The sequence below is a fragment of the Triturus cristatus genome, chromosome 1_1, assembly GCF_964204655.1.
Source record: "Triturus cristatus chromosome 1_1, aTriCri1.1, whole genome shotgun sequence".
NCBI classification, from domain to species: Eukaryota; Metazoa; Chordata; class Amphibia; order Caudata; family Salamandridae; genus Triturus; species Triturus cristatus.
The window spans coordinates 845,856,856-845,881,489 of record NC_140579.1 but is presented as its reverse complement, the minus strand read 5'-3'; the positions used below and the strand labels follow the sequence as shown (position 1 = coordinate 845,881,489).

General features: G+C 45.7%; 1 protein-coding gene across 6 annotated transcripts in view; it reads right to left on the bottom strand.

The window, feature by feature from the left end:
- The window catches only part of DCAF11 (DDB1 and CUL4 associated factor 11), a 370,711-nt gene that overhangs the window by 150,302 nt on the left and 195,775 nt on the right, over nt 1–24,634 (bottom strand). For all 6 annotated transcript variants that reach the window (XR_014980723.1, XM_085650394.1, XM_085650380.1 and 3 more), the window contains exons 11-12: nt 14,601–14,754; nt 14,116–14,268 (exon numbers count right to left, since the gene is read on the bottom strand). Coding sequence is in view for 5 of the 6 variants with exons in the window: in XM_085650394.1 (XP_085506520.1) it covers nt 14,116–14,268; nt 14,601–14,754 (307 nt within the window). In the remaining variant the exon portion in view is untranslated. The remainder of the gene's footprint in view (nt 1–14,115; nt 14,269–14,600; nt 14,755–24,634) is intronic.

Here is a 24,634-nt window from a genome sequence, read left to right as displayed (position 1 = left end):
TCGTGGGGGCATATTATTTTAGAGCGCTCGTGGGGCTCCAACACCCCGCATTGTTTTCTTCGAGCACTGGTGCGCTCCAACATTATTGGGGGCCCTATTTGTTTGATTGAGCCCACGAGGCAGGCCATTGTCATAGCCCAGAGAGGGCTCCAAAGGCACAGTAGTGCCCTCGCTCATTTTCTCCAGCTGCCCAGCACTTAGTGGGCAGCTGCAACGTTTAGGTTGTACATTGTGCGCCTGGCGTTCGCAGCCTGCGCAGTCGCGCCCTGACATTATTGGATATTGGTCATTTCTACACCCCTGAGAGGCCAGTTGGCCTGAGGACAGTTATCTTGTGTTGTGCCCTCACCTAGGGTACCTGGTGATTTTCATATATGTACTTTTGCGCCTGCGCAATGTCCTCATGAGATTTTCCTTCCTAGACTGTGTTTATGCGTTGGGGATTGTTTTACTAGTAGTAGTTATGCTAGGGTGGTCCTGTTTCCCTATGTGATATTTCCCTAAGGTGGTTAGGGTTGCGTAGGGGGTACTTACCTGATACCAGTAAGTACTGGTTGTGTGCTATATGTTATTTTGTACTACAGTAATTTTATTATTTCTAAAAAGTGCTAATTCCTGACAGCGGTCCATTTGGCCCTGTCCCCTGTACATATAATCCCTTGTAAATTCTGCCCGTGCCTGTTGGCACATTGTAAAGTGTGTGTTTTTTTATCTAATGTGCTTTGTATAATACAAAGGCTATTTTTATAGAATACCTTGTGTGGAGTTTCCTTTGTGGTGGGCCTTGGGTGTTGTTGCTGGGTGCGCGCGCAAACGCTTTACACCTTACCTCCGAGATGAGCCTGTCTGCTCGTGCCAAGCTACCAAGGGGGTGAGCAGGGGTTATCTTTGGCGTGTAACTTCCTTGCCCTGACTAGAGTGGTGGTTTCTGCCTGGCTTTGGCGCAAGCCCTAGCCAACCAGAAATCCCATTTCTAACAGTGGGGATATCGAACACAGGAGAAGCTCTGTGGACCAGAACTGCCTCGGCCATTTCGGAGCTATGAGAATTAGACGGCATGGTTCTTGCATCATCTTGTTCAACACTCGCGGGATGAGGGAAATCGGTGGAAAAGCATAGGCGAATGTTCCCATTCATTGCATCTGTAGAGCGTTCCCCCAAGAGTTCCTCTGAGGAAATCTGCTGGTGAACTTTTCGCACTTCCTGTTGTTTTCTGTCACAAACAGATCCAGTTTTGGAGTGCCCCACAGTTTGAAGACCCGCTTCAATTGGACGTCGTTTAATTCCCATTCGTGACACTGGTAATTGGTTCTTCTTAGAGAATCTGCCCAATCGTTGTCCACGCCTGGGACATGCTCTATGTGCAGTTATGTGGTGATGAATTAACCATCTCCAAATCTCCTCGGCCTGTTACGATAGAGTGAGAGACCTGGTGCCCCCTTGTTTGGCAAGGTAGAACATTGTTGTGGTATTGTCTGTTCTTACTAGAACAGAGGATCCCTGGATTCTGGGGAGAAAGGCCTGCAGTCCCAGAAACACTGTCTTCAGTTCTAAGAGATTGATGTGTGAACGTGTTTCTTGAAGGGACCATTTTCCGTGAATTTGCAACTCCTTAAGATGCGCCCCCCATCCCTCCATTGAGGCGTCTCTCGTCATAATGTAATGAGGTTCAACTGGTTGGAACGAAAGTCATGGAGAAATATTGGTTTCCTTCTCCCACCATGACAGAGACTGTTTTATCGTCTGAGAGAGGGAGATGATGTCCTCGAATGAACCATGTATCTGCACCCACTGCATGTCCAACTGCTCCTGCAGAGGCCTCATATGCAGCCGACAATTTGGAATCAACGGGATGCATGATGACAGCATCCCCAGTAAGGATTTGAATACTCTCACAGAAGTGAACTCTTTTGCGCGAAGAAGGGATGCTGAGCGCATTATCTTGAGCTTCCGTTCCGAAGTGGGATATGCCTGTAAGAGCCTTTTGTCCAGAAGTGCTTCTAGGAACCAAATGTGAGTTCTCCACGTGGAGCTGTAACCCCAGAGACTTCAAGAGCCGTTGATAGGCCTGAATAGATTTTATGGCAGAGAAATGTCTTTTTTGTTTTATCAGCCAGTCGTCCAAGTAGGGGCAAACTTGGTGTCCCTGTCGTCTCATGAAAGGCCGCAACTGGAGCCATGCATTTCGTGAAGACTCTGGGGCTGAGCGAAGACCGAATGGCAAAACCTTGAACTGGTAATGAACCCCAGCCACCTCGAATCTTAGGAATTGGCAATGCTTTGAATGAATGGGGATGTGAAAGTATGCGTCCAAGAGGTCAAGGGACGCCAGAAAATCTCCCTTGTTTATTAATAAGAGAATCTCTTGGAGAGATAACATTCTGAACGGCTGCTTTTTGATGGGTTTGTTTAACTGCCTTAGGTCCATGACTTGCCTCCATTTTCCGCATTTCTTCTTTATTGGGAAGAACTTGCAATAAAAACCTTTCCCACGTTGCTTGAAAGGCACTCTTTCGTTCGCCGGCCGCTTTTACTTTCACAAAGGCAGCACGTCGCACTTTAACATTATCGGCCGCGCGCCTTGTTCTGATCAGCAGAATATGTGCCGATATTCAGCGCGCCTTGTCTCTTCCTCTTGCTGCACAGTGCTGTTTTTTTGCCTTAACCATTTGGAAGATGCCTGTAATGCACCTTTAAAAGAACTTTAGATTAAGCACTTTGGGAAATATCGATTGTGACGAGTATCCGCTAGGTAATGCCCACCCCTCCTCCACCCGCGAGAGTATCTAGCAGACCTTAGCCCCCCTCTCAAATCCCTGGTTGGATAGCAGGCCCTGTTCAACTGCCCTGATAGCGCTCACATATTCCATTTATGCTGCAGTGCCGATACGATCTCAGAGTCGGGACAGGGGGAGGGGGTGCTTATCTGGCAGCCCCGGCTCCCATTCACTGCATTAAACAGAGCGTCTGGCGGGGAGAGGAGGCTTGAAAAATGCGACGCTCAGTAATTTATTCCCCCCCCCCCCCCCATGTGTCTCCCAGCTGGCACGATGTCATCATGACTTCCGCATATTTTATTTGGTGCCCAGGTCCTCATACAAGGGGTGGTACCAGCCACTTCTCTTCAAATCCAAGACCCTGTGTTGAGGCGCTTGCCCCTTCGATGCGCTGTTAATGACACATCTATTCTGTGGATAACACTTCAGCAGGACGGCAAGGTGCGTCAACCCGTCGAGATGGGAAAGAGACAATAACACATCTGCTACAGGCGCATGAGTACATCAGCCTACCTTATACACTCCTAGAACTGGATAAAGTTGGCTTCTCAAACATGAAAGGCGTAATGGGGGAGCAGTTTTTTTTCCAGAAGGGAGTCGGTAAGTGGCCCTTGCATTGCAGAGACATGGTGTGTGACCTACAGAGCAGGCGCCTTTGCAGTGAGGAACCTTCCCCAAGCAGGAACGGAGAAGGTATTTGTGCCCCTTGTCCCCCACCATACAACTTACTGAAACTGCCAGGTCGCCTGGCTCCCTCTGGAGGGGCTGCCCCAACTCAATGTCTCGGTCTTTAAGACAGGGGGTATTGATAAAGCCCTAGCTGGAACCCACGCCCAGAGAACCAGGGGTGAACCGGACGTTTTGGGGGTGTGTTAGTGCTTCTCCAGTGGGTGATGTGTTTTGGAACCTGGGCGTGTGATCGGTCTCTTAAGAGGCGCAGAGATAAATATGCTGAGATAGAAGGATGCGCTGAGTGTTTCAAATGAAAATATGAATTTGCACGCACTCTCGGTGCAGTGCTTGCACGCTCTCTCCTTTATAACCACAGCAGGCCAGCCCTAAAGTGCCTGCACTCTCCGTGACAAATATATACAGTGTATTTACTCAGTACCTGTCTGGTTAAAGCACCGCGGATGCCTAAAAGGGAAACGAGGCGCTAAGCGGATGTGTGTAAATAAGGAGGCGCTAGAATGAGTAGAGGTGCAGGGGTGGACCTACACGTCTATACAGTGAGGCTTCAGGTGTGCACATGGAAAGTCTGGGTAAAGTGCGGGGGGGGGGGGGGCAGTACAATCCCTATAGAACACGTATTTTTCCAAGTAGTTTCGACTGTGCTCGCCTGGAAGTGTGGACATTCATTTGCCGAACCTGGGTGACTTTGTATAAAGTGACATCACAGTAGTCCAGCTGTGCCGTGTATATGTGCTGATGTCTGCTTGTGCCATGCGGATACCTCTGTATACTCGTGTTACTGGTGCCTAGAAATTTGCCAGTATGTACTTGTGAAACATACTCACCTGTATATACTGTTATAGTGCGCCTGTACCATCTGTCCCCTGTAGATGTGCTAGTGTACACGTGTTAAATAGAGTCTGAGAGTGTAATATAACACTCGAGCCACCAGGTCACTATGGATGTACATGTAATTATTTTGAAATGCACGTTATCTCTGAATATTATAATAATGCGCTTGTACGGCCTAGTTCCTATACATCTGCTAATGTATATTTTTAAAATACGAGCACTTGTAGATATCATGATTGTCGCACTTGTGCCACCAGGTCCATATAGCTGTGCATGCATTCATTGGTTAAATAAATGGACCCTATAGTGTACTATCACGCGTATTTCACCTAGGCTTGGGCATGCGCAAACCGCTAGAGATAGCAGGATCACACTTTATTCCAGGTGGTCCATCTAGACATACACAGACATACTTAATACGCTGCGTTCCAAACTCCCCGCCCCCGCTGTACAAACGCCCGCAAGTCGGGCGCTGTCTTAATTTTAAAAATCTAGTATCATATTTACATACTTAAATAGCGGCCGCGTGTCTCATTGCAGGCCGCTCTCGTTTTCGATATTTCTCTGATCTGCTCCGAACGGTTCCCGTTGTCCTTGTTTAAAAAAATAATGGTGGTTCTGCCACCATACTGTACTTGCGAGCCCTGGGAGCCACAACTGGAAGCAAAGGCACAAGTGCAACGTGCGGCAGCTTCCTCCTGTTTCCTGCGTCTCTCCTTCCATGGCACGGGGATGCCGTGATCTAGTTTGGGCAGTTGGCTGCTTCTCTAAGTGGCAGAGGTGCTCCCAGGCTCTGGCGTCTTGTTCACTGGGAGCAGCATTGTCCCATCTCGCAGCACTCCACAAGCCTGCCTTCCCTTTATCTCCTCCTAAATCACGCTGCTCTCCCTGGCACTGGCCTCCAAGCTTAAAATCCCAAGGGACTGCTGCTGCTGCTGCTCTACGCCTGGGGTACAACAATCAGCTTCACCCTTGAGGCCAGGGAGGGCTGCTGCCGATGGTGAGTGTAAGGTTTCAGGGCATTAACCTTGTCAGAATGTAAAAGCCTCAGATATTAAAAAAAGCTTGCATGTTTTTGTATTTTGTACATTAGTAACGGTACCGGTTAATGGGTAACAAGAAATATCATTCAGTGGCGTCACAGTTATTATTTAAATTCAAAGTTAAGTTTAATGGGTCAAAAAGCAGTCGTTTTAATATGACCCGCAAGTGAAGTGGCCAATCTATACTAAGAGTTGATATGTATTGATAGGTAGATGACGGGAGTGCGTTGCTTAGAAGGGGCCATCGAGACAGAGCCTGGAAAATAGGCTTTTCATCTGTTCCTGAGAAAGAACCATCTGGGGTCTCCAGGCGAAGATAAGAGACAGCGAAGATAAGAGACAGTCAGCCTAACAGAACATTTTAGATCACAGTACACTGTAGAGAGACGGTCTACAAGCAGCATGGCTTCCGTTGCATCTGTTTGAACAACAGGTAGTTGGACTAAACGTCAGGAGTTTGGTTTCAGCCCTAACATTAGTTGGATCATAGTTCCAGACAGGTGGGGTGCTTCGCCTGAAAAATCACCCCGTGCAAGAAGTCAGTTTCTGCTTGGTTCAGCGTCACAACAGTCGTGCTTCAGCAGGATCGATTTTATGGTTAGGTAAGAAGGCCTTTTACTGTTTGAGGCACAACACATGCACATTTTAATTGTATCCGTGTCTCAGAGCAGGTACAGTCATCTTAGTGTTGTCGGTGTAATAAATAGACTACCAATCTGGCTGTCTATTCGTCGTGGATTACTTGCACGTGTGCCAGTGATTCACAGAAGGCCTCATAACAATAATTTACAGCAGTCAAAAAGAGAGAGCCTCCTGCTCGATTCTTTGGAGCTAGCTAGGCTAAACTAAACTTAGTGTTGTCACCTCCAACACACTGCTGCCAGGCCATTTAAACACTCTTTAAAGAACCACTGCCAGCATCTGTCCAGCAGCCCAAATGCCCTGCGTTTCTTATCCCGCTGCACACCTAGCACTCCATCTGTACACTCAGCAGTCCCTAAAATACAACGAAATAAAAGAAACAATGCTGCACTTACCGTGTTACTTGGCACCTGTGTTTAGCAGATAGCGGTAGTGCAGCATTAATAGATACCGTGATTTGCTCAGGATCACAACTTGTTTAATGTTCAAAGCTGCATAAAAAGCTTTCTAGATCTGAACAGGCATGGCAGTAAGCCGTTGCAAACTGAATTTAGGTCACATTAAAAAGGCTATCTCTCGCCGAGTGTATCCTTAGCATTCCAACCTCTTGAGCACGTGGTCGCAAGCATATCAAAATGCTCAAGGCTGGAAGAGCGCAGTGTTTACTGATATTACACAAAACCGCTTAGATTCTTAACCAGCCGATTACACAGATGAACACCACAGACTGCACCCAGGATAATAAACTGCATTGCTAAACACTTATAAGGTCCCAAAGGCCACTGTACTGTAAAAGAAAGCACATAGATAAGACATTGTCATTTACAATGCCAATAGCTCTAACTCTTGCAAATGCGTGACCTATTGCATTGCAAATGCTTGTTTTTAGTAGTGTTGAAATCTCTTGCCTCAACAAGGACAAATGATGATGGTGAGTTTTCCTTGGAGGCAGAGTTCGAGGAGGTTTTTGGACAAACTCTAATGTGTGGCCGTATTGAATGCTGTCCAGCACCCATTTGTCCCTTGTGATGGTTTGCCATTGATTTAGAAATGGAGAGAGGTGATGAGACTGAAGGTGATGAGAATGAACTGAGGTGACTGGAGGATAGATGTCACTGCCGTCTTGATGAATCCTGCACCTTTCCTTGTCCTGCAGGCTTACATCTGACTGTTGATTGTAAGACGTGCTGGAGGAATGAAATTGATGTTGTTGTCCTCCATATTTTTTTTTTTTTTTTTTTTTCAAATAGACTTTATTCGGATTTCACAGACCATCCATAAAAGCACATAAACAAACATTTTAAAATACACATCAAAAACTACAATTTTGGGTCGTCAGACATTACATATAAGAATATAATTTATAAAAAGACAGCAATGAAAACACAAAAACCTACTGACCGGGCAGTGCAAAATAAGCCATCGTACAACAGTAAATGAGGTTATACTTAGAAAATTGGCTCATAAATTTGTAATAATAATGTATTAAATTCCGACAAGACATATTTTAAAGTGCAAAGTGCATGTTTAAACAAAGTTAATCAATTTTCAACGACCTGCGTGAGCATACAATGGCTTTAAGAAAGCTACTAACTCTAAAAATTAGTTCATCAGATCCTAGCATTAAGAAGTGTCTATAGGCAAGGTTGTGGCTAAACAGATCACATTTCTTACAATATGGTATTAGATAATGTCTTGTGAATTTCATATAAAATCCACAGCCGAAGATAAAATGAGGCATACTCTGAGTTCCACCGCGGTCACAAGGGCAATGTAGTTTTTCCAAATTTTTAGTGTAACCCAGTGGAAAGCAGATGAGATTTATAATGCTCTTGTCCCTGAATCTAAATAATAAACATCTGGTCCATCTACCCAGTTTTTTACATAGGTAAGGCTGGGGGGACATCGGGGATTCAATATGGGATTCCTGGATTGATAAATAGTCGACTGTGGATTGTTTCACAAAAACTGCTCTTTCCCTTTCATTCTGGAAATGCTGATAGAGTGCTCTTCTCACCAAATTTTTATGAGAGGCGTCAATCCTATCCGGATATGTGAACAGGTAACCGTAATTGACGCTCTTAAGGCTGCTCTCTACCGCATTAATCCATGGGATTAGGGCTACATTATCACTTTTCAGACAGTCTAAAATAATCTCACGAGTCAATGAAGCTGCCGAATTTTGCCATATCCTTAGCCAAAATAATGCAGGTCTCGCTCTAATAAAATCCTCAACATATTTTAATTTTAATTCATTGTGACATACAAAGGTCGGTGCGCTAATAACTCCCCCCAAGATTTTTCGACAAAATCTGTTCTCTTCGCTCTGTAGTGGTTTACAGTTTGAAAACCCCCAAACTTCTGCGCCATAGGTGCCAGTTGGGAGACATTGGGTTCGATAAATTTGTAATAGGCTAAGAACCACATCAGCCTGGCGCGGTTGGCGTAGGGAGGTGATAGAATTAATCGATTTTGAGAGTTTGTTTCTCCCCAACGCCACGTGTGGTTGCCATGAACCACTATTAGAGAATAAGAGACCCAGATAGGGGAAAGTGCATGTGCTTTTTAGGATATTTGGACCTATCACAATCTTTGGGATTTTATAATTTTTAGGGCCGCAGGTCATGATAAACGATTTATTAAAGTTAGTGCACAGCCCAAGATCGGACATATAGTTAACGAATCCCGTTATTAAAATACGCAGAGCATTCGGAGTGCGGCCCATAAGGACCGCATCATCAGCATAGAGTAACGCCGGGATAGGTTTCTTGTTAATAATTGGAACGTCCTTTGTCATTTTGCACAGGGAATGAGTTAATTCATTGATGTATAAGATAAAAAGCAAGGGGGCTAAGACACAGCCCTGTCTTACCCCCTTTCCAATTAAAATCTCATTTGAAACCTCACCATCATTATTTAAACGAACTCGGGCTTTCAAGTTACGATGAAGATTGGCCAGAAAGTGAACTAGGGGTTCGTCTAAACCATAATTTAAAAGAATGGACCACAAGCGAGAGCGATTAACAAAATCAAACGCTGAGCTTAGGTCCATAAAGCCAAAATATAGAGGAGATCGTTTAGCTCTCGTATATTTGTCCTCCATATTGTGATCTGTAGCCTTGTTGACCATATGGCTGATATCTGTAGGACGGATAAGATGGTCTCTGCTGAAATTAACCTCTAACTCTACTTCCTCGAATGGACTGGAATCGCCTTTGTTGTAGCGTGCCCAATGAGCATGCAGACTCGGTATCTTTTTTTAATGCCCAGCAACTCTTCATCTACATGCTTTCCGAAAAGATTTTCCCCATCAAAGGGCTTGTCCAGCACCTTGGATTGGATCTCAGAGAAGAAAGATGTTGTCCTCAACCAGCCTTGCCTGCGCAGGACTGCAGCACCAGCCATTTGCCTTAAAGGCAATAGAAGATAAATCCATTGCAGGGTCGATCACCTCCTTAGACGCTCTAGCACCCTCCTGCAAGAGGTCCTTTGCTTCTTCTTATCCTCCGGGAGGAATTCGAGAAGAGGAGACAGATCTGACCATAATTGACGGTCATACCTTCCTAAAATTGCTAAGGCGTTAGAAGCCTTAATGGCAGTACTGCACAAAGAGATTGTGGGTTCCTGGAACGCCTCTGGGCAGCCTGCATTATAACTGAATCTGGACGAGGATGGCCAATTAGTCAAGCTGGAGCCAAATCCGGTGCCTTGTATTTCTTCTCCATCCTCGGTAACACTGCCGGGACGGAGGCTTAATTCTTCATTATTTTCACGCCCTCACTCCAAATATGGTCGACAATCGGGATGGATCGGACTGATTTCTTTGAAGTGTCCTTAAAATCATAAAGAAACATTCGGTTTGCACCACGGGTAGAGGCAAATCAAACATCTTGGAGGCTCTCTCAAGAACTTCATGGAAGACCCCTATGTCTCCAGGGGGTGAAATGGCCGGAGATGGCGACGGAGAAGATGGAGCCACATAATCATCCCACTCTTGGCCAAGAAGGTCCGTATCCTGCAAGAGCTCGCCCTCCTCTGGCTGATCATCAGGATCACTTTCTATGTAATCATCCTGGATGGTAATACATCGAGGAGCCTGTTTCTCGGCCTGCCCAACAGGCGGTGTAGTAACCACAGGTGGAGGCGGAGCAACTTGAATACCCGTACCACCAGGTGTCACAGGATCTGGAGCATGAGAGTCCGGAAATCTCTTATTGTAATCATTAACCATTTGTCTGAGATCCGTGACTAGTGAGACTGAGACCAGCATGGAATCTCTCCGAATCTCCTGACGCTGTTCATAAGCTTCATAGGGATAGTGCTCTTGAAAAGAGTTTTAACGCTGAACTTGGGAGCGTCCTGTAAAAGAATAGTCCCCTTCCATATACTCCGACTGTGCTGGTGCTTCCTCCTCCTCATCAGTGTCCTGACATTTGACTCTTAGTTGTGAAAAGACTGTCATCCCCTGATTCCTCCGTATGCAGAAGTAGGAAGGAAGTAAAGGCGAGGTGAAATTCCTGGTGACTTTGATAACAGATGCAAGCTTCTAGGAACCTGTGCATGATCCGTCGATGACGCCATCGATGATGGGAGGCGCCGGATACTTATCGTTGCCGATATTGGTCGAGGAGGTGATTTGAACACTACCGTCGAAGGAGCACCCGTCGACGCTCCCGTCGATGGCGACGCTGCCCCTGTCTCTTCTTAGAACCCTCAGACATCTTTAAGAAAAGAAGGTTAAAAACACAATACCTTGAGTTGAATTCAAACAAGGTCAAAAGTTCACCACTGGAAAAAGTGAGCAGAGCTCAGGGAGACTCCCTTACACATGACGTGCAGTTAGAAATCTGATGTCTGGTGGCTCTGACTGGGGAGCTGAGGTCTAGAGCTGGGCTGTGATAGGCCGAAGTTTGGACCTACATAAGGCGGCTGACGACTACCAAAGTTTGTCTCCCCTATTGGATGTTTCTTTACGTACTTCTATGGTACTTCTTTTCTAATTGCCACCATGTCGACGGGGAAGATACAAGCATGTGAATCTATGAAAGATTCAATACTGGAGAATAGGGCTTGTAGCCATGTCGTTCTTCTTCTTGAGAGGAATCTTATAACCAGTGTCCTCTGAATTGACTTTCTTTTTGGCTAACATGTGTCCAGTATTGGTTCCTGGGGCATTAGAAGATTTCTTTGGATTCGGCGCCGGAGGTTTTGGTGTGTACCGGACTTGTCCTTTTTGTCCTTTGAAGCAGAAGGTTTCAGCTCTGAACCGGACTTGTGTTTCGAAGCGGAAGGTTTCGGTTCCGAATTAGACTTGTCTTTCAGAGCGGAAGGTTTCGGATCTGAAGACAATCCTGAGCCGGAAGGCTTGACCATTTGTTTCATGGCCGGCCCCAAGGGCGAGGCATCAGAAACATCGTCTCAGTGCAGACCAGAGGTGGTGCTGAAGCCTTATGTTTGGTGGAAGAGAGTTTATGGGGCAAAGGTGCATTAGTACTCACTGCACTCTGTCCCGGTGGACCGTCCTCGGACTCAAGTCAGAATTCCAGCTCGGAATCTTATTCTGGTACAGAGAAGGCTCCCTCTTCTTCCGCAGCTGTTGCTTCTTGCTGTTCAGATTCTTCTCCGAAAATATCTTGAGTATGTTGGATGCTTTGGCACAGTATTTCTCGTTGTCGAGCACGATGATCCAGAAGAGTCTTCTTTGATCGGAACGACTGACAAGCATCACAATCTTCTTCCTTGTGCTACGGTGAGAGGTACAAGTTGCAGACTTTATGTAGGTCATTGCGAGGGTACTTGGAGTGGCACTGAGGACAGAATTGAAACAGAGTCTGTTCCATCGGCAGAAGGCTGGACCGACGCAGTTCTGCCCAAAGGCCGCCCACAATCTTTCCGACCGAAGATGGAGTTTCCCGATCAAATCGATATGCGGAGAAAAAGGGAAACGCGTACGATAACTATACCGTTGAGGGTACAGTGGATTGAGCATCAAGGGGAGTACGGTTTCGGAGCGCAGCAGTACACGTCCGAGCCCAATGGCGGAAAGAAAACAATCTAACAAAGGAGTCAATGCCTATGCGCACTATCACCAAAAGGAGGAGTCACCTTACCTCGTTACTCGGAAAGACTTCTTTAAAGAAAGAAAAACAACTTGCAAACATCCAGACCCAACACTACATGGCAGGAGTATGCAAAGCATGTGTATCTACAGCACACATGCCTCGAACACATCTAATCTAAGACAAGACTAGCATGGTTCTCAGAATCTTCTTTTCTATTTTCATCCCCCTTTGCCCAATAGGTAGTGGTCTGCGACTGGAGAGTCACAATGCATGCCTGTGCATAGCTATTGGATTTGAACTAATCCAGTCTCCCATAGGAATGCTTCGACGCAGCCGCAGCCGGTGCAGATAAAAGCGGTGGGGCCGGATGGGGGAGAGGGGGATTTCGACGGACGATGATGAGGGCAAATTAATTATTAATTTAATTTTTTCTCCTGATCATACGTCAAAATACCCCCTCACCTGGCCCCTCCGCCTCACCACTCTTACCTGCACGGACTGTGGCTGCTTCGATGCTGTTAGGAACCTGAATTAGCAATGATTGACTGACTGTCGGACATAAGATCTTAAGACATAATGAACAGTACTTCATATCTATAACAGAAAACAAATGCATATTGTGCCACATTCTGCAATCACATCTATTTAGAATAGGCATGAAATTTGCGGCAGTTAGTGGCTACCTTATTCCACAATGCAGGCAATTTACTTTCTTCTTGATCTGTAGAACAGAAGTTGCTGATCTGACATAAGAGGATCATTTTCTAACAGCAACCACCATTACAGAAGATGTTCATGAATAGACTATTAAATATAAAGAACACTCAAAAGTGTATTCAGCGCCTGATTACGAGTTCGGCAGTCCAGAACCCGTGGTGGAGATGCAATGGCAGTCGGGGACTGCTGCACCAGTGGTCTGACTGCCGTATTACAAGGATGATGGTTGGACTGTTTTGGGACTGCTGCAACCGCAAGGGATCCGCGTTCCCCGGTGGTGGCGCAGCGGTCTAGGGAAACAATATGCTTGGCAGTGCCGCTGCGGCACCACCAAGCATATTCTGAGTTTCCCACCACCAGCCTTTTCATGGCGGGGAGCCCACCATGAAACATTTAGTGGTGGGGACACATAAGGGGCCCTACAGGGCCCCCTGTTGCCCCTGTATACTGGGATGCAGGGGGGCACATGGTGTGCCCCCCTGCCCTGCCATGCCGTGCAGGACCTTGCTTTGGCGTTCCCATTGCAATGCCTTTTTCAAAGGCACCGCTGTGGGAATGCCGAAGGACCGCCCGCAAGACCAGGAGAAAACTCCTAATATGACAGACGGCCAGCACTCGACTGTGGTGGAGCAAGCAGTTGCGTGTCGCCCTGCTCCTGCACAACCAAAGTCGTAATCAGCCCCATAGTTTCTGACCCCTTTTGCTATATACAACCAGCACAAAAGGACCCACCTGTACTATTACTCCCATACATTCTCCGAAATCTAAATATTGTGTATATCTTCGGAGTACTCCTCCTATGGTTGCACAGGAAGCAAGAAGCCTTAGCTTAGGTCAATTCAGCACAACATGTCAAAACCCCATCAGCTGTGTTATTCCTATCAGTGTTCTTTCAGACATTTTAGGCTATAAGAGGTCCTGTCCCTTCACCACCTAAATAGTGTTGTCTCCCTATGGCAGACATACAAAATCTCCATCTTGTTATTAAAGAAATAGTTCAGTGATGTATGCGTCCTCTTTACTTTCATGGGTCTGGTAAAACCTCAGACGATGTGTGCCCTAGACCAAGGAAAATGGGCAGTGCTATTGACCGTGGCAGCTAAGAGTTATGAGCTCTAGGTTTTCCAATAAACTGAAGTGATTGTTTTGAATTTGTTGGTTCAGCCCAGCTCGGTGACTCTCCAAACAAACAGAGTTGCCAGAGACAGCGCATGTCAACTAACTGTAGTTCGAAAGTTGTGCTATTCCCTTGGGGGGGGAACGTTTGAACAGAATCCCCTTTCATAAGTTTACTAAACACTAAAGTACAACTTCAAGCATATGCAACATTCCAAGAGCAGCAAATCTTACCTACAACTTTGCCTGTTGAACAGCCGCAGTAGATGTATTGTTGAGCTGTGGTGAAGGCAGGCGAGAACCGGCAGCGGATGAGGGTGTGCAAGACGCCATGTCCTCTGTATGTCATGAGGGATGTGTCCCCTGGCAACTGATGCTTCCTCAGTGCTGGTCAAGATAGCAGCAGTGTTTGAAAAATGGGAAGAAGTATAGTTCAATTTGAAAAAGGGAAGTGGAGAATAAAGGGGGAAGGGAAATTGCACAGATGAAAGAGCAAAGGTGGGCTTTACCATGTAAGATTAGAATAGTGAGGAATGCAAAAGGTTAGGGAGTTTAAGAAAAGAATAGTAACAAAAGGAGGACAATTAGGTACGAGGAGACAAGAGGAAAAACATAGATTAAGAAAGAGGATGGTTCGAGGATTAAACGAGGGGAATGCATAGAATATTGTGATGGATGACCTATGAAGGAAAAGTCAGATGCATGCCAGGTGCTCTCACCTTTTTTTGGAACCTGCTGCCAGCGGTAATCCCAGTTCTGCTGGGTCACAGCTCGCCGAGAGGCTTCAAGTGCTTCTCGTCCTGAAAAACGACGAATGTCCCAGAGCTTGACAGTTTGATCCTTGGAGTTGGAGATGAGGTAACGGGCATCTCCCTGTCAAAAGGAAGGGCAGAAGGAAGAGATTATTCAGTAGAAAGATAGTGAAACTGCTTAGGTGTAGGGTCATTAGAGAGAAGGGGAGGAAAGTACAGAGAAGGAAGAGGCAACTAAGGGGTTAGGAAAGTGATAGAAACAAAATCAATAACACAACCATAGAAGAGAATGAAAATCAAGTGAACAAGGGAAATGAAGACAGTGTAAGAGGAAGAGAGGGGACACAGAAATAAACTTATAGGCAAGAAATAAAAAAGTTAGTAGCAGCCATCAGAGGAGTGGGAGATGGGAGAAAAGAAGAAAGTGAAACACAGAGGGGAAGAAAGTTTCTCAGTAATATAGATTGAGGAGAGAGAAGAGAGTGAACAGTTGTTTAGCTTTCATATAGAGGTGTGACTGCTCAGTCATATAGCATCATGGAACAAAAAAACAAAAGAAAAGTGACTGGGCTGATCGGAATAATTGAAGAAGCTATATAAAGAGGTAATTCCGTCAGGAGAAAAGTGGGAAGAATATGCAAGAGAAGAAAGAGTGGATGAGAGAGAGATAAACAAAAATGACTGCCATACAAAGTTCAAGCTGGATATAAGTTTGCAGTTTGCATATCATTTGCTCTTTAACTTGAAGAGCTGGAGGCTCTGTTTTGCAAAAGGTCTGTTTCATCGAATCATGTATTCTTCAATGGCAACTTGACTTTCTAGTAGCACATAATGGTGCACCACTGAAAGTTAGGAAAAAGAAAACTCCTGTTCACAGCTCCCAGAGCGTCGCACCGTAATGATGTTGTGGCATCATTCATGAGGGACAGGTACAAACAATGATGTGTGGTATTAATAGGAAGCCTGCTTGGGCCTGTTAATTCAGCCATGCTATCTGTGGAGGACTGGATCTTTAATTTACCACCTATTACATGATACCACCCACAGTTTAAGAACCAGGTACAGGATTAACTCCTCAAATTGCCAAAAGATCTTAACTAATAAAACAGCAGAGTCATTGCTTTGCAATGAATTTCTTGATGCTCCTCAGCTGGTGCCCATAACACAGGCCATATCTGTATCAAGCAGATTATAGCTCTCAAGGAGCAGACAGGAATGCCTGCAGTTAAACTGGCCTTACTCCCTGCAGCCTGAACTAAAGAAACCGCTAATGCTACTAGGCACTAGCTATATTCCAACTACATAATAAACAATCTGATAACTGATATTTTCTGAGCAGCTACAAATGGCAAAGGAAGTCGAATAGCTGCCTCTATAAGTCAAAACCTAACAATAAAAAGTGGCCCATAAAATAAGTGTTAAAACACGCTCAATCAGTTAATGTTGATGCTAGCATAAAAATATTATTATTATACAGGCATTTAGGTTACGATAAGTCCTTCACAAATGTTCTGCTTGACTTTCACCCATATCTATTAGTGTGCATAATCGAGTTCTCCGGATGAGAGAATCACGTGCACAAGCTCAGAACATCTACTCTTTGGTAAAAATCTTATTAACAGCATGCAAGTAGTTCTGGTCAAAGGGTCAGACCACAGACTAATAACCTTTAAAAAAAAATTGAAGTTTTTATTAGACATATAAACACGACAAACACAAAAAAGACAGTAAGAAAGAATAAAGAAAAAAAGAGGGGGCAAACATCACAAATGAGCCGAATCACAGTATATCGCATGGTGCATGTCAGTCCATATGGCAATACAATTTATTTAATGAACCCAGAGCATTTTGGGTTTCTTCCATGAAAACATATTGAAAGTTTGTATTCACTTTATATGCTAAAAAAGTGACGGGGCAACAAGCAACGCGGCAGGAGAGAGAAATAAAAAAGGTATCTCAATACCAGCCCGCCCAGTGGATAAACACCAATAAAGAACTCAATCAGTACTTGGTCTATGCTTCATCAAAGGGTCAAGCACACGAAGGCAAAGTGAAACTGGACGCAATGAGTAGACACCATGGCCAATGAGAAGAGACAAAATGAGAGTGTTGATGAAGTAAACCAGTGAGAAGTAATGGTGGGCTCTAGCCACTTTTTAGGATTTTTGGATTTTTTTTGTTAACAAAAGATCACAGCAAGCAGCAGCATATGTGCTGTCTCAGGCAAGACCTTAAAATACCCTAGGAGAATAGGACTAAGACCCGATTGCCCTAAATAAAGAAAGATAGACTTGTAAAACTGCAATTCTAGGTAAATGTTGGTCATTGCATAACAAATATGTTCTTATCATTTTCATTTAAAGTAAGGCCTACTAAGGTCACTACAAATATGGATTATATTCCTCTATTCAGACTTCATGATCTCACATGATAAAGCGGACAATTATGCTGGTCAACAAGCTTTTTGACCATGTGCTCTTCATGTATAAATACACTGACATCTTAACGAGTTTAAAGGACAGGGTGCTATCACCCATGCAGGAGCAAGGAGGATCAACACTGTTCCTGTGTCTCTAAACTCCACTGCCACCTGAGAAATCACAGAAAGAGGTGAAAAAATATAATAAAACGTATTTGACTATCGTTGAATCAGGTCCCTTGTGTGGTTTACAGATGGAAACCTTGGCAATGTTTTACTGAGAACAGATACATGGTTAGAACTCGCCACTCCCTAAATGTGTGGATTCATATTTGATAATATGATAAAACATTTTTGTAAAAGCCCTTGTTCACCCAGAGGTCACTTGGTGCTAAAAAGTAGGAGCATAGCTAAATCAGGAGGAAGGTTTAACAGGTAGGTTTGTAATTAGGGTTATTCCTCATAACCAGGGAAAGTGTGTTCCAGGGTGAAGGAACAAGATGGAAACAAGCATTAGCAAAGCCAATAGGTCTCGCCTTTGCGCGATCTATTGGCTTTGTCAATGTTTTTTAGTTAAGTTGTATAGTATAGTATGACATTTTATGGCCTGTCATAGTACGGTATGGTATGGTCTGTAGTTGCCTAGGACAGAAATGTACATATGGCTTTTCACTGCATAACATGGTATGGCCTGCCATTGTATGGTATGGTGTGGTGTGGCCTGTCATTGCATAGTTTGGTATGGTCTGTCATTGTATAGTATGGCCTGTCTTGTATGGTACGGTGTGACCATCACTGTATAGAATAGTATGATATGAATTGCTTGTCAGTGTATAGCATGTTATGGCCTGCCACTGTATGGTATAGTCTGGTATGATATGGCCTGCCATTAAATAGTATGGTATGGGCTGTCATTGTATAGTATGGTATAAAATGGTTTGGATTGCCGTTGTATAATACAGTATGGTATAACCATTAATTGTACGTTATAGCCTGTCATGTATGGTATGATGAGTTGTGGTATGGCCTGTTATTGTGTGGTATGGCATAGCCTTCAGTACAGTATAGTAGCAGGCAATACTCTGAAAATATATTAAATGTTTATCCCTGGGTCAGTCAAGCCTTGGTTTAAACACTGGCAGTTTGTTTTGGTATTAATGATCAACATTCATAGAGGTAGCGTTCGGAGTTCTTTCTACCTTCGAGTCGGCTGCTTCTCGTCTGATAACAGGCTTGAAAATGTGGATTCCTACAAAAAAAGGTACAGTTTTATTAAAATCACAGACCTGCATTATTTTGGACGCATTTCAATGGTTCCTATCCCCCCTTCTGCTGGTGTTGTCTACCCCCTTTCTTGCGGAGTGTGTCCACAGCCTAAGTGACATAATTAAATTAAAGACAGGGCTGGCTGCTGACTGCGTGGTGTTCTTTCGTACCTTCCGTTTTGGCATTCTTTTATTACATTGGGAATGTTTCTGGGCGCTGCTGCATAAAATATCGATCCTCACACCCCTTGAATGAAGAGGTCAGCATTTGGAGAGGCGGTTGTGTAAGATCTCCTTGGACTTCAGTTAAGGTGGTAAAGGGCAGAATACTGTTAGCTCTATTGGCGAACTGATAAAGTGGCATTTGTTTGCAGATGGGTGATTTTAACAGCGCTGCATACATTCACGATCTGCTGGCACAAGCAAAAGTTGGCAACAGGGCCGGGCCTGGATAAAAGCAAGTTCCATCCTGTGGCTACACCAGCACTGCTAGCACCCAGACGGACCCGGAGGTTTAAAACGGGGACCAGAAGTCACCAGAGACCCCGTAGGCTGCTTTCTCAAACTCACGATCTCGTGGGGAGGGACAGCGATCACGCTTCTTAACTTTTATGTCCCAAACACAGCACAAGATACTTTCCTCTGTGGCCTTCTACCGCGACAGCTGAAGGTGGTCACAGAGCACATCATAGTCCGGGGCGATTTAAAGCTAGCCTGGGACCTTGCACGAGACAGGAAAACCCATGCCTACCAAGAATCAGGCGCAATGTCTGCGGTCCTAAAAAAAAGAGATCACAGAACTGTGGCTGACAGATGCCTGATGTTATATGCACACCCTGACGAGAGCGACTACACCTTTTACTCTTGTGCATTCATCCTACTCACACATAGATCACATCCTGGTCACGGAGTTAGTTGCTCCTTTGCACAATAGAGTCAGCCTCCTTGTCGGATATATCCATACCTGACCACACACATGTAGCTTGTCTAGAGAGACAACTTGGCCGCCAAAAAAGGTCCACAGTGCTGCCCACTAGATCCACAACTCCTAAGAGATCCTGTTAACGGGCAAACACTAGGCTCAGTGATCACTGAATACTTCCAGCACAACACTACCTAAGACGTATTGTTACGTACACTGTGGGACACTTTCTAGGCAACTATAAGGGGGGCATGATCTCTTTAGCCAAGCAAAAGGAGGTGCACATTGTAGAAGACAAACTCACTGCCGAGATCAAGGGTATAGAACCGGACAAGAAGGCTCCGTCATGAACCCTCAAACAAAACTTTTCAAGCCGGCACACGGCTCCTACACAACTGGGTAGGCCCTAAAGAGGGCTGCGTTTCAGACATACTAATGGAGCTATACACGTGACCCCAGATAATCATTAAGAGATGAGGGCATATCTAGAGGACTGCGATTGGCCACTCCTCGACAACCATTACTGGGACCCCCTGGAAGCCCCGACCACGGACGATAAAATTAGACAGGCACCCAAGCCACTCCCCACTGGTAAATTCCATAGCTCTGAAGGCTTAACACCTGCCTTTTACAAAATATTTCTGTCAGAGTTATTGATACCACAGGGGACCCTGTTTAACTCCTTCACGCATCCATCTAGTCTCACCCCGACAATGGGCAAAGACGAGATAACTCTAATTCCCAAATCTGGGAAAGAGCCAGCCCTCTGCATGTCATATCGCTTTATTGACTATGGACGCAAAGGCCTACACTAAAATCCTGGCGCGTCTCTTCGGCCAACTTGTGCTCGGGTTAATTTACCGGTATCAAGTTGGCTTCATACACAACTGACAAGGTGGGAGAACCTACGGAGAAAAAAGCCAGCTAAAGGGACATTCCAGCTTTTGATTTCGTTGGATGCCGAAAAATCATTTGATCGCATCAGCTGGGTATTTCTAGAGGTCGTCCAAACAAAAATTCAAATGGGCCCCGGAATGAAAGACAAAATACTGGCAGCTATAGCTCCCAAACGGCAATAATTTGGATCAACAGTCACTGCCTGTTATTCAGACCCGATCAAACTCAAGAGGGGGATGAGACAGGGTTGCCCCCTCTAGTTCGCTCCCGTAGTAGAGCCACTATCCCCGACACCAAGACAGTACCATATAATCACAGGCATCCCCTTCGGGGGCTCTGAACATAAACTTAATCTGTTTGCTTATGACCTTCTCCTTACCTTAACCAATTCGCCTGACTGCTTGCCGACATTACTACTGCTACTAGACCACTTTGAACTGGTTTCTGGGTTCAGAATTAACAAAGATAAATAGTCATTGCTGACCCTCATGGTAAAGTCACAGGACTTACCAGCTCTGAAAGCACAAGCCTCATTCCATTGGGCCTCAACATCCTTGCGTAAATTAGGCCTACAGATCAACCCCCCAGCTTGAAGACTGGTCACGTACTAATTGAAAGCTTTACTGCCAAGGTATTCTCGAAGACCTGCGGAGATGGCAACAACTATACCTCTTCTGGCTTGGTAGGATAAACATGGTCAAAATTGCATGCTTACTATATCTCCTCCAACACCCATCCCAGAAGCAGATATTAGAAATTTACAGAAGAGATTCCGCACTTTAGGCTGGAATAGGAAGTAACCACGATATCAAATAAACTTTTAATGCTCCCCATGGAGAGGGGGCCTTGCCTGCCCCAACCTCCTGGAATGCTACTGGGAGGCCCACCTCTGGTTTATCTCAGAGTGGACGGCATGGGAAAGCAGGTTTAAAATGGACAGGGTAGTAGCCTGCCACCCCTTATGGGATCTAGCGTGGCTATCCCAGGCTGCTCGCCCCAAGAGCGCATTTGCAGCCACACCGACAAGAACATTCTTGTACATCTGGGAACAGAAGGTCACCAAAAAGGGCTTTACAACGACGGTGCTATAAAGTAGTTTGCAGAAAACATACAAGAATTCCATATCCCTGAAACCACAAGACTCTAATATGGTCAGTTACGTCACTGGGCCCTTCACACAGCTAATGCAAGGGAGGCTACATGCAAATTGACATCCTTTGAGCCCCTCACAAAGATCTTCTTAGGTAACAAAGGGCTGATATCTGAGACGTAGAAGATGATTCAAGCCTCAAACCAGAAACTCCTCCTCACCTCTACCAATGCAGTTGGGACCTACCCCTGGGGGACCCAGTGGAAAATAAAGCTTAGGATCTGCTATTGCGTGATATTCCCAAAACATTACGCAGCATACCTCAGCGCCTTCAAAATAATACACCATTGCTACCCACACCAGCCCGCCTCCACAAAAGGTACCCGAACACCAAGCGCTTTGCTGGAGATGTGGTCAGGCAGAGGAAAACTTCTTACACATTTAATGGGAATGAGCACTCAGACAGACGTATTGAAAGGATATTCTAGGGCACATCAGAAGCAATCTGGGATAACCCATCCCTGCCCACCCCATACAACCCTCCTTTGCATTTTACCATCCACTATGAAAGGTGTAATACAACACAAGATAATCCTCTTTCACATAAGAGAAGCCAAGCAAAGGTTGGTAATGTTGTACAACACTGCAAGAAGGGAGCGCCTTCTACCTGCCACTACTCGTGAGGCGGTAATTATACCACTTTTAAAGCCAGGGAAACCTCCTTATGACAGGACGGCCTATCGTCCGTTATCAATGCTGACAACGGGCTATAAGATTTTAAGCCGGATATTGGCGGACCCGTCTGCTCCCGTATATGGTGCAACTGATACATAAAGAGGAATCGGGGTTTATACCGTCCTGGAATACAGCCCAAAATTTGCGACGCCTTCTAAGTATTTTAGATGCGGATATGTTTCATATGGCATCGGCTGCTGTGCTGGCAATAGATATTGAGAAGGCCTTTGATAGCTTGGAATGGCCCTATCTGTTTCAAGTCATGCGGCGCTTTGGCCTAGGAGATGATTTTGTGAATTGGACAGCTCTCTTATATCGCCAGTCTACAGCGCGATTTAAAACGGGTGGGTTGATTTCGGATGCTTGTGTCGTGGGTCGGGGAACGAGGCAGGGCTACCCCCTATCCCCATTTCTGTTCGCCCTGGCCATGGAGCCGTTGGCAGCCTGGGTCAGAGCGGGCCTGCATTATCGGGGGATCCAGGTGCGCAAGCAAGTTCACCATATCGCACTTTACGCCGACGATCTCCTTATATTTTTGGCGGACACGGAGGGAGACCTTCGGGGTGCAAAGACTCTATTGGCTAACCTTGGTATAATTGCTGACCTTAAGGTAAACTGGGCGAAGATTTGTTTGTTTCCTGCAGTCCCTACGACCGATGGTCCGTCGACAGCGCAGGGTATTCAATGGGAGAGTCAAATCTTGACGTACCTCAGCACTCGTATTTACTATACCCAACCCGATTTACTGGAGGGTAATGTTGGCAGGGCCATTAGGGGGCTCAAAGGCTGTATTGAGTTTTGGGGCACACTTCCTCTCTTAGTAGCTGGGCGGGTGGCCCTTCTTAAGATGATAGCACTTCCCAGGCTGTTATATTATTTCAGGACGCTGCCTATTTGGATTGCGGCCTTTGTCTTTAAACAGCTTCGATCAATGGTGGTTGGGTTCCTTTTGGCCTCGGGCAGACGTAGGGTGGCACTTAACACGCTGATGAGACCAAGATCGGAGGGTGGCTTAGCGGTCCCTGACTTTGAAATGTAATATTTAGCGGTGCAATTGCAGTGGCTTACTCAGACACTAGCCCGGACATTCCGGGGCCAAGCTGACACAGGTGGGGCCCAGATTAATAGACAGATGCTTTCACGATTAATATTGCAGTTGCCGCTCCCGGCCTCCTCTCTTACTCGAGAGTCGTCGATGCTGGAACAGAAGTCAGCGGCGAGCAAAAATAGCGCGGCCGTATGCCCGAGATCCCGCTGGTGATGTGCACTGCTCTGCCACATGGGGGCGATTGGGGGGCGCTGAATGACTGAGCGGAGAGGGGGCTGGCATTACAGGACAGATATGAGTTGGCCCGTGGGGACTACTTGACGCATATGGCGCTCATGACGGCCATCCAGGCGCATTGGAAGAAGGGGCTTAGAGAACCTCCAACCTCAATGGCCTGTCAATATGTAGTTCTGGCAGCCGGCACCATTAAGGCGGTGACGTGCCTGTACCGCCGAATGACGCACAAGAGGCTCACCCCATTGTGCTCGCTTCGACAAAATGGGGAGGGGGATTTAGCTATGGACATACCTGAGAAAGCGTGGGCGGGACCAATAGAACGGGCATGGAAAAGCACAAGGAACACCCGCTTCCAATTGGTGCACTTTTATATACTCCACAGGGCTTATCTTACACCAGCAAAAATTAATCAGCACTTTCGCATGAATTCAGCAGTGTGGCGGGAGCGAATTTCTCCCACATGAGGTGGGGATGCCTTCAGATGGGGACATATTGGGAGGAGGTGGTCACACTTTTGCGGGACGTCACGAGTAGGGACATAGAGCCCACTATCGACCTTTGTTTGCTGCATTGGTTCTCTCACACCACTAAGAACAAGGGAATGAGCGAAAATTCATAGACTTAGGTCTTTTGCTGGCGAAGAGGGAAATCACGGCCCACTGGAAGTCCAAGAAGGGCCCTAGTTTTCGGAGATGGCAAGTCGAGTTTCTTAAATGGGCGGAATGTGAGGGGACAGCAAGATTGCAGTTGGCAACCCGCACTAATAGTGAAAAGGTACTGGAGATGGCGAGGGCTTGGGAGGCACTGGTGGTGTTATTAAAAATTCCAGATACGGACTCTGATGCGGATTCGCCCGCGCCAGAGTTAGATGCGCCAGAGTTAGAAGCACCGCCCTGAGGGACTGCCCTGCTTTAGGGGGCTGGGCACTTTGATTTTGCGCTTGGGGGCTACCTTTGACAGCAGAGAAGTGTGTCATTGCTTGATGTTTTGTATTTGACTAATGCTGACGCAGCTGAGACCTGTAACTACAAATGATTGACTATAGTTGTTACGCCAATGGGGAGGGGGGTGGGTTAAGAGGGAGGGCAGGGACATTATATTTCGCAATGTCAGGTTCATGACGGGAGGCCGTCTTTCTCTTATGATTCACCAACAGGATTGACTGACTCAACAAATTGGGCGGCAGTGATCCCTGGGTGGTGGCTCCTACGGAGTGTGTTTTATTGTGATAAGTACATTTGTCTGATGTTTGCGATCGTCCTCAAATAGGATTACACCTCATCGCATGTCAACCTGATTGCACATTTATCCTGGTATTGCTGATAATTGTGTTGTTTGAATTAAAATAATAAAAATATATTAAAAAAAATAAAATAAATAAGGGAAGC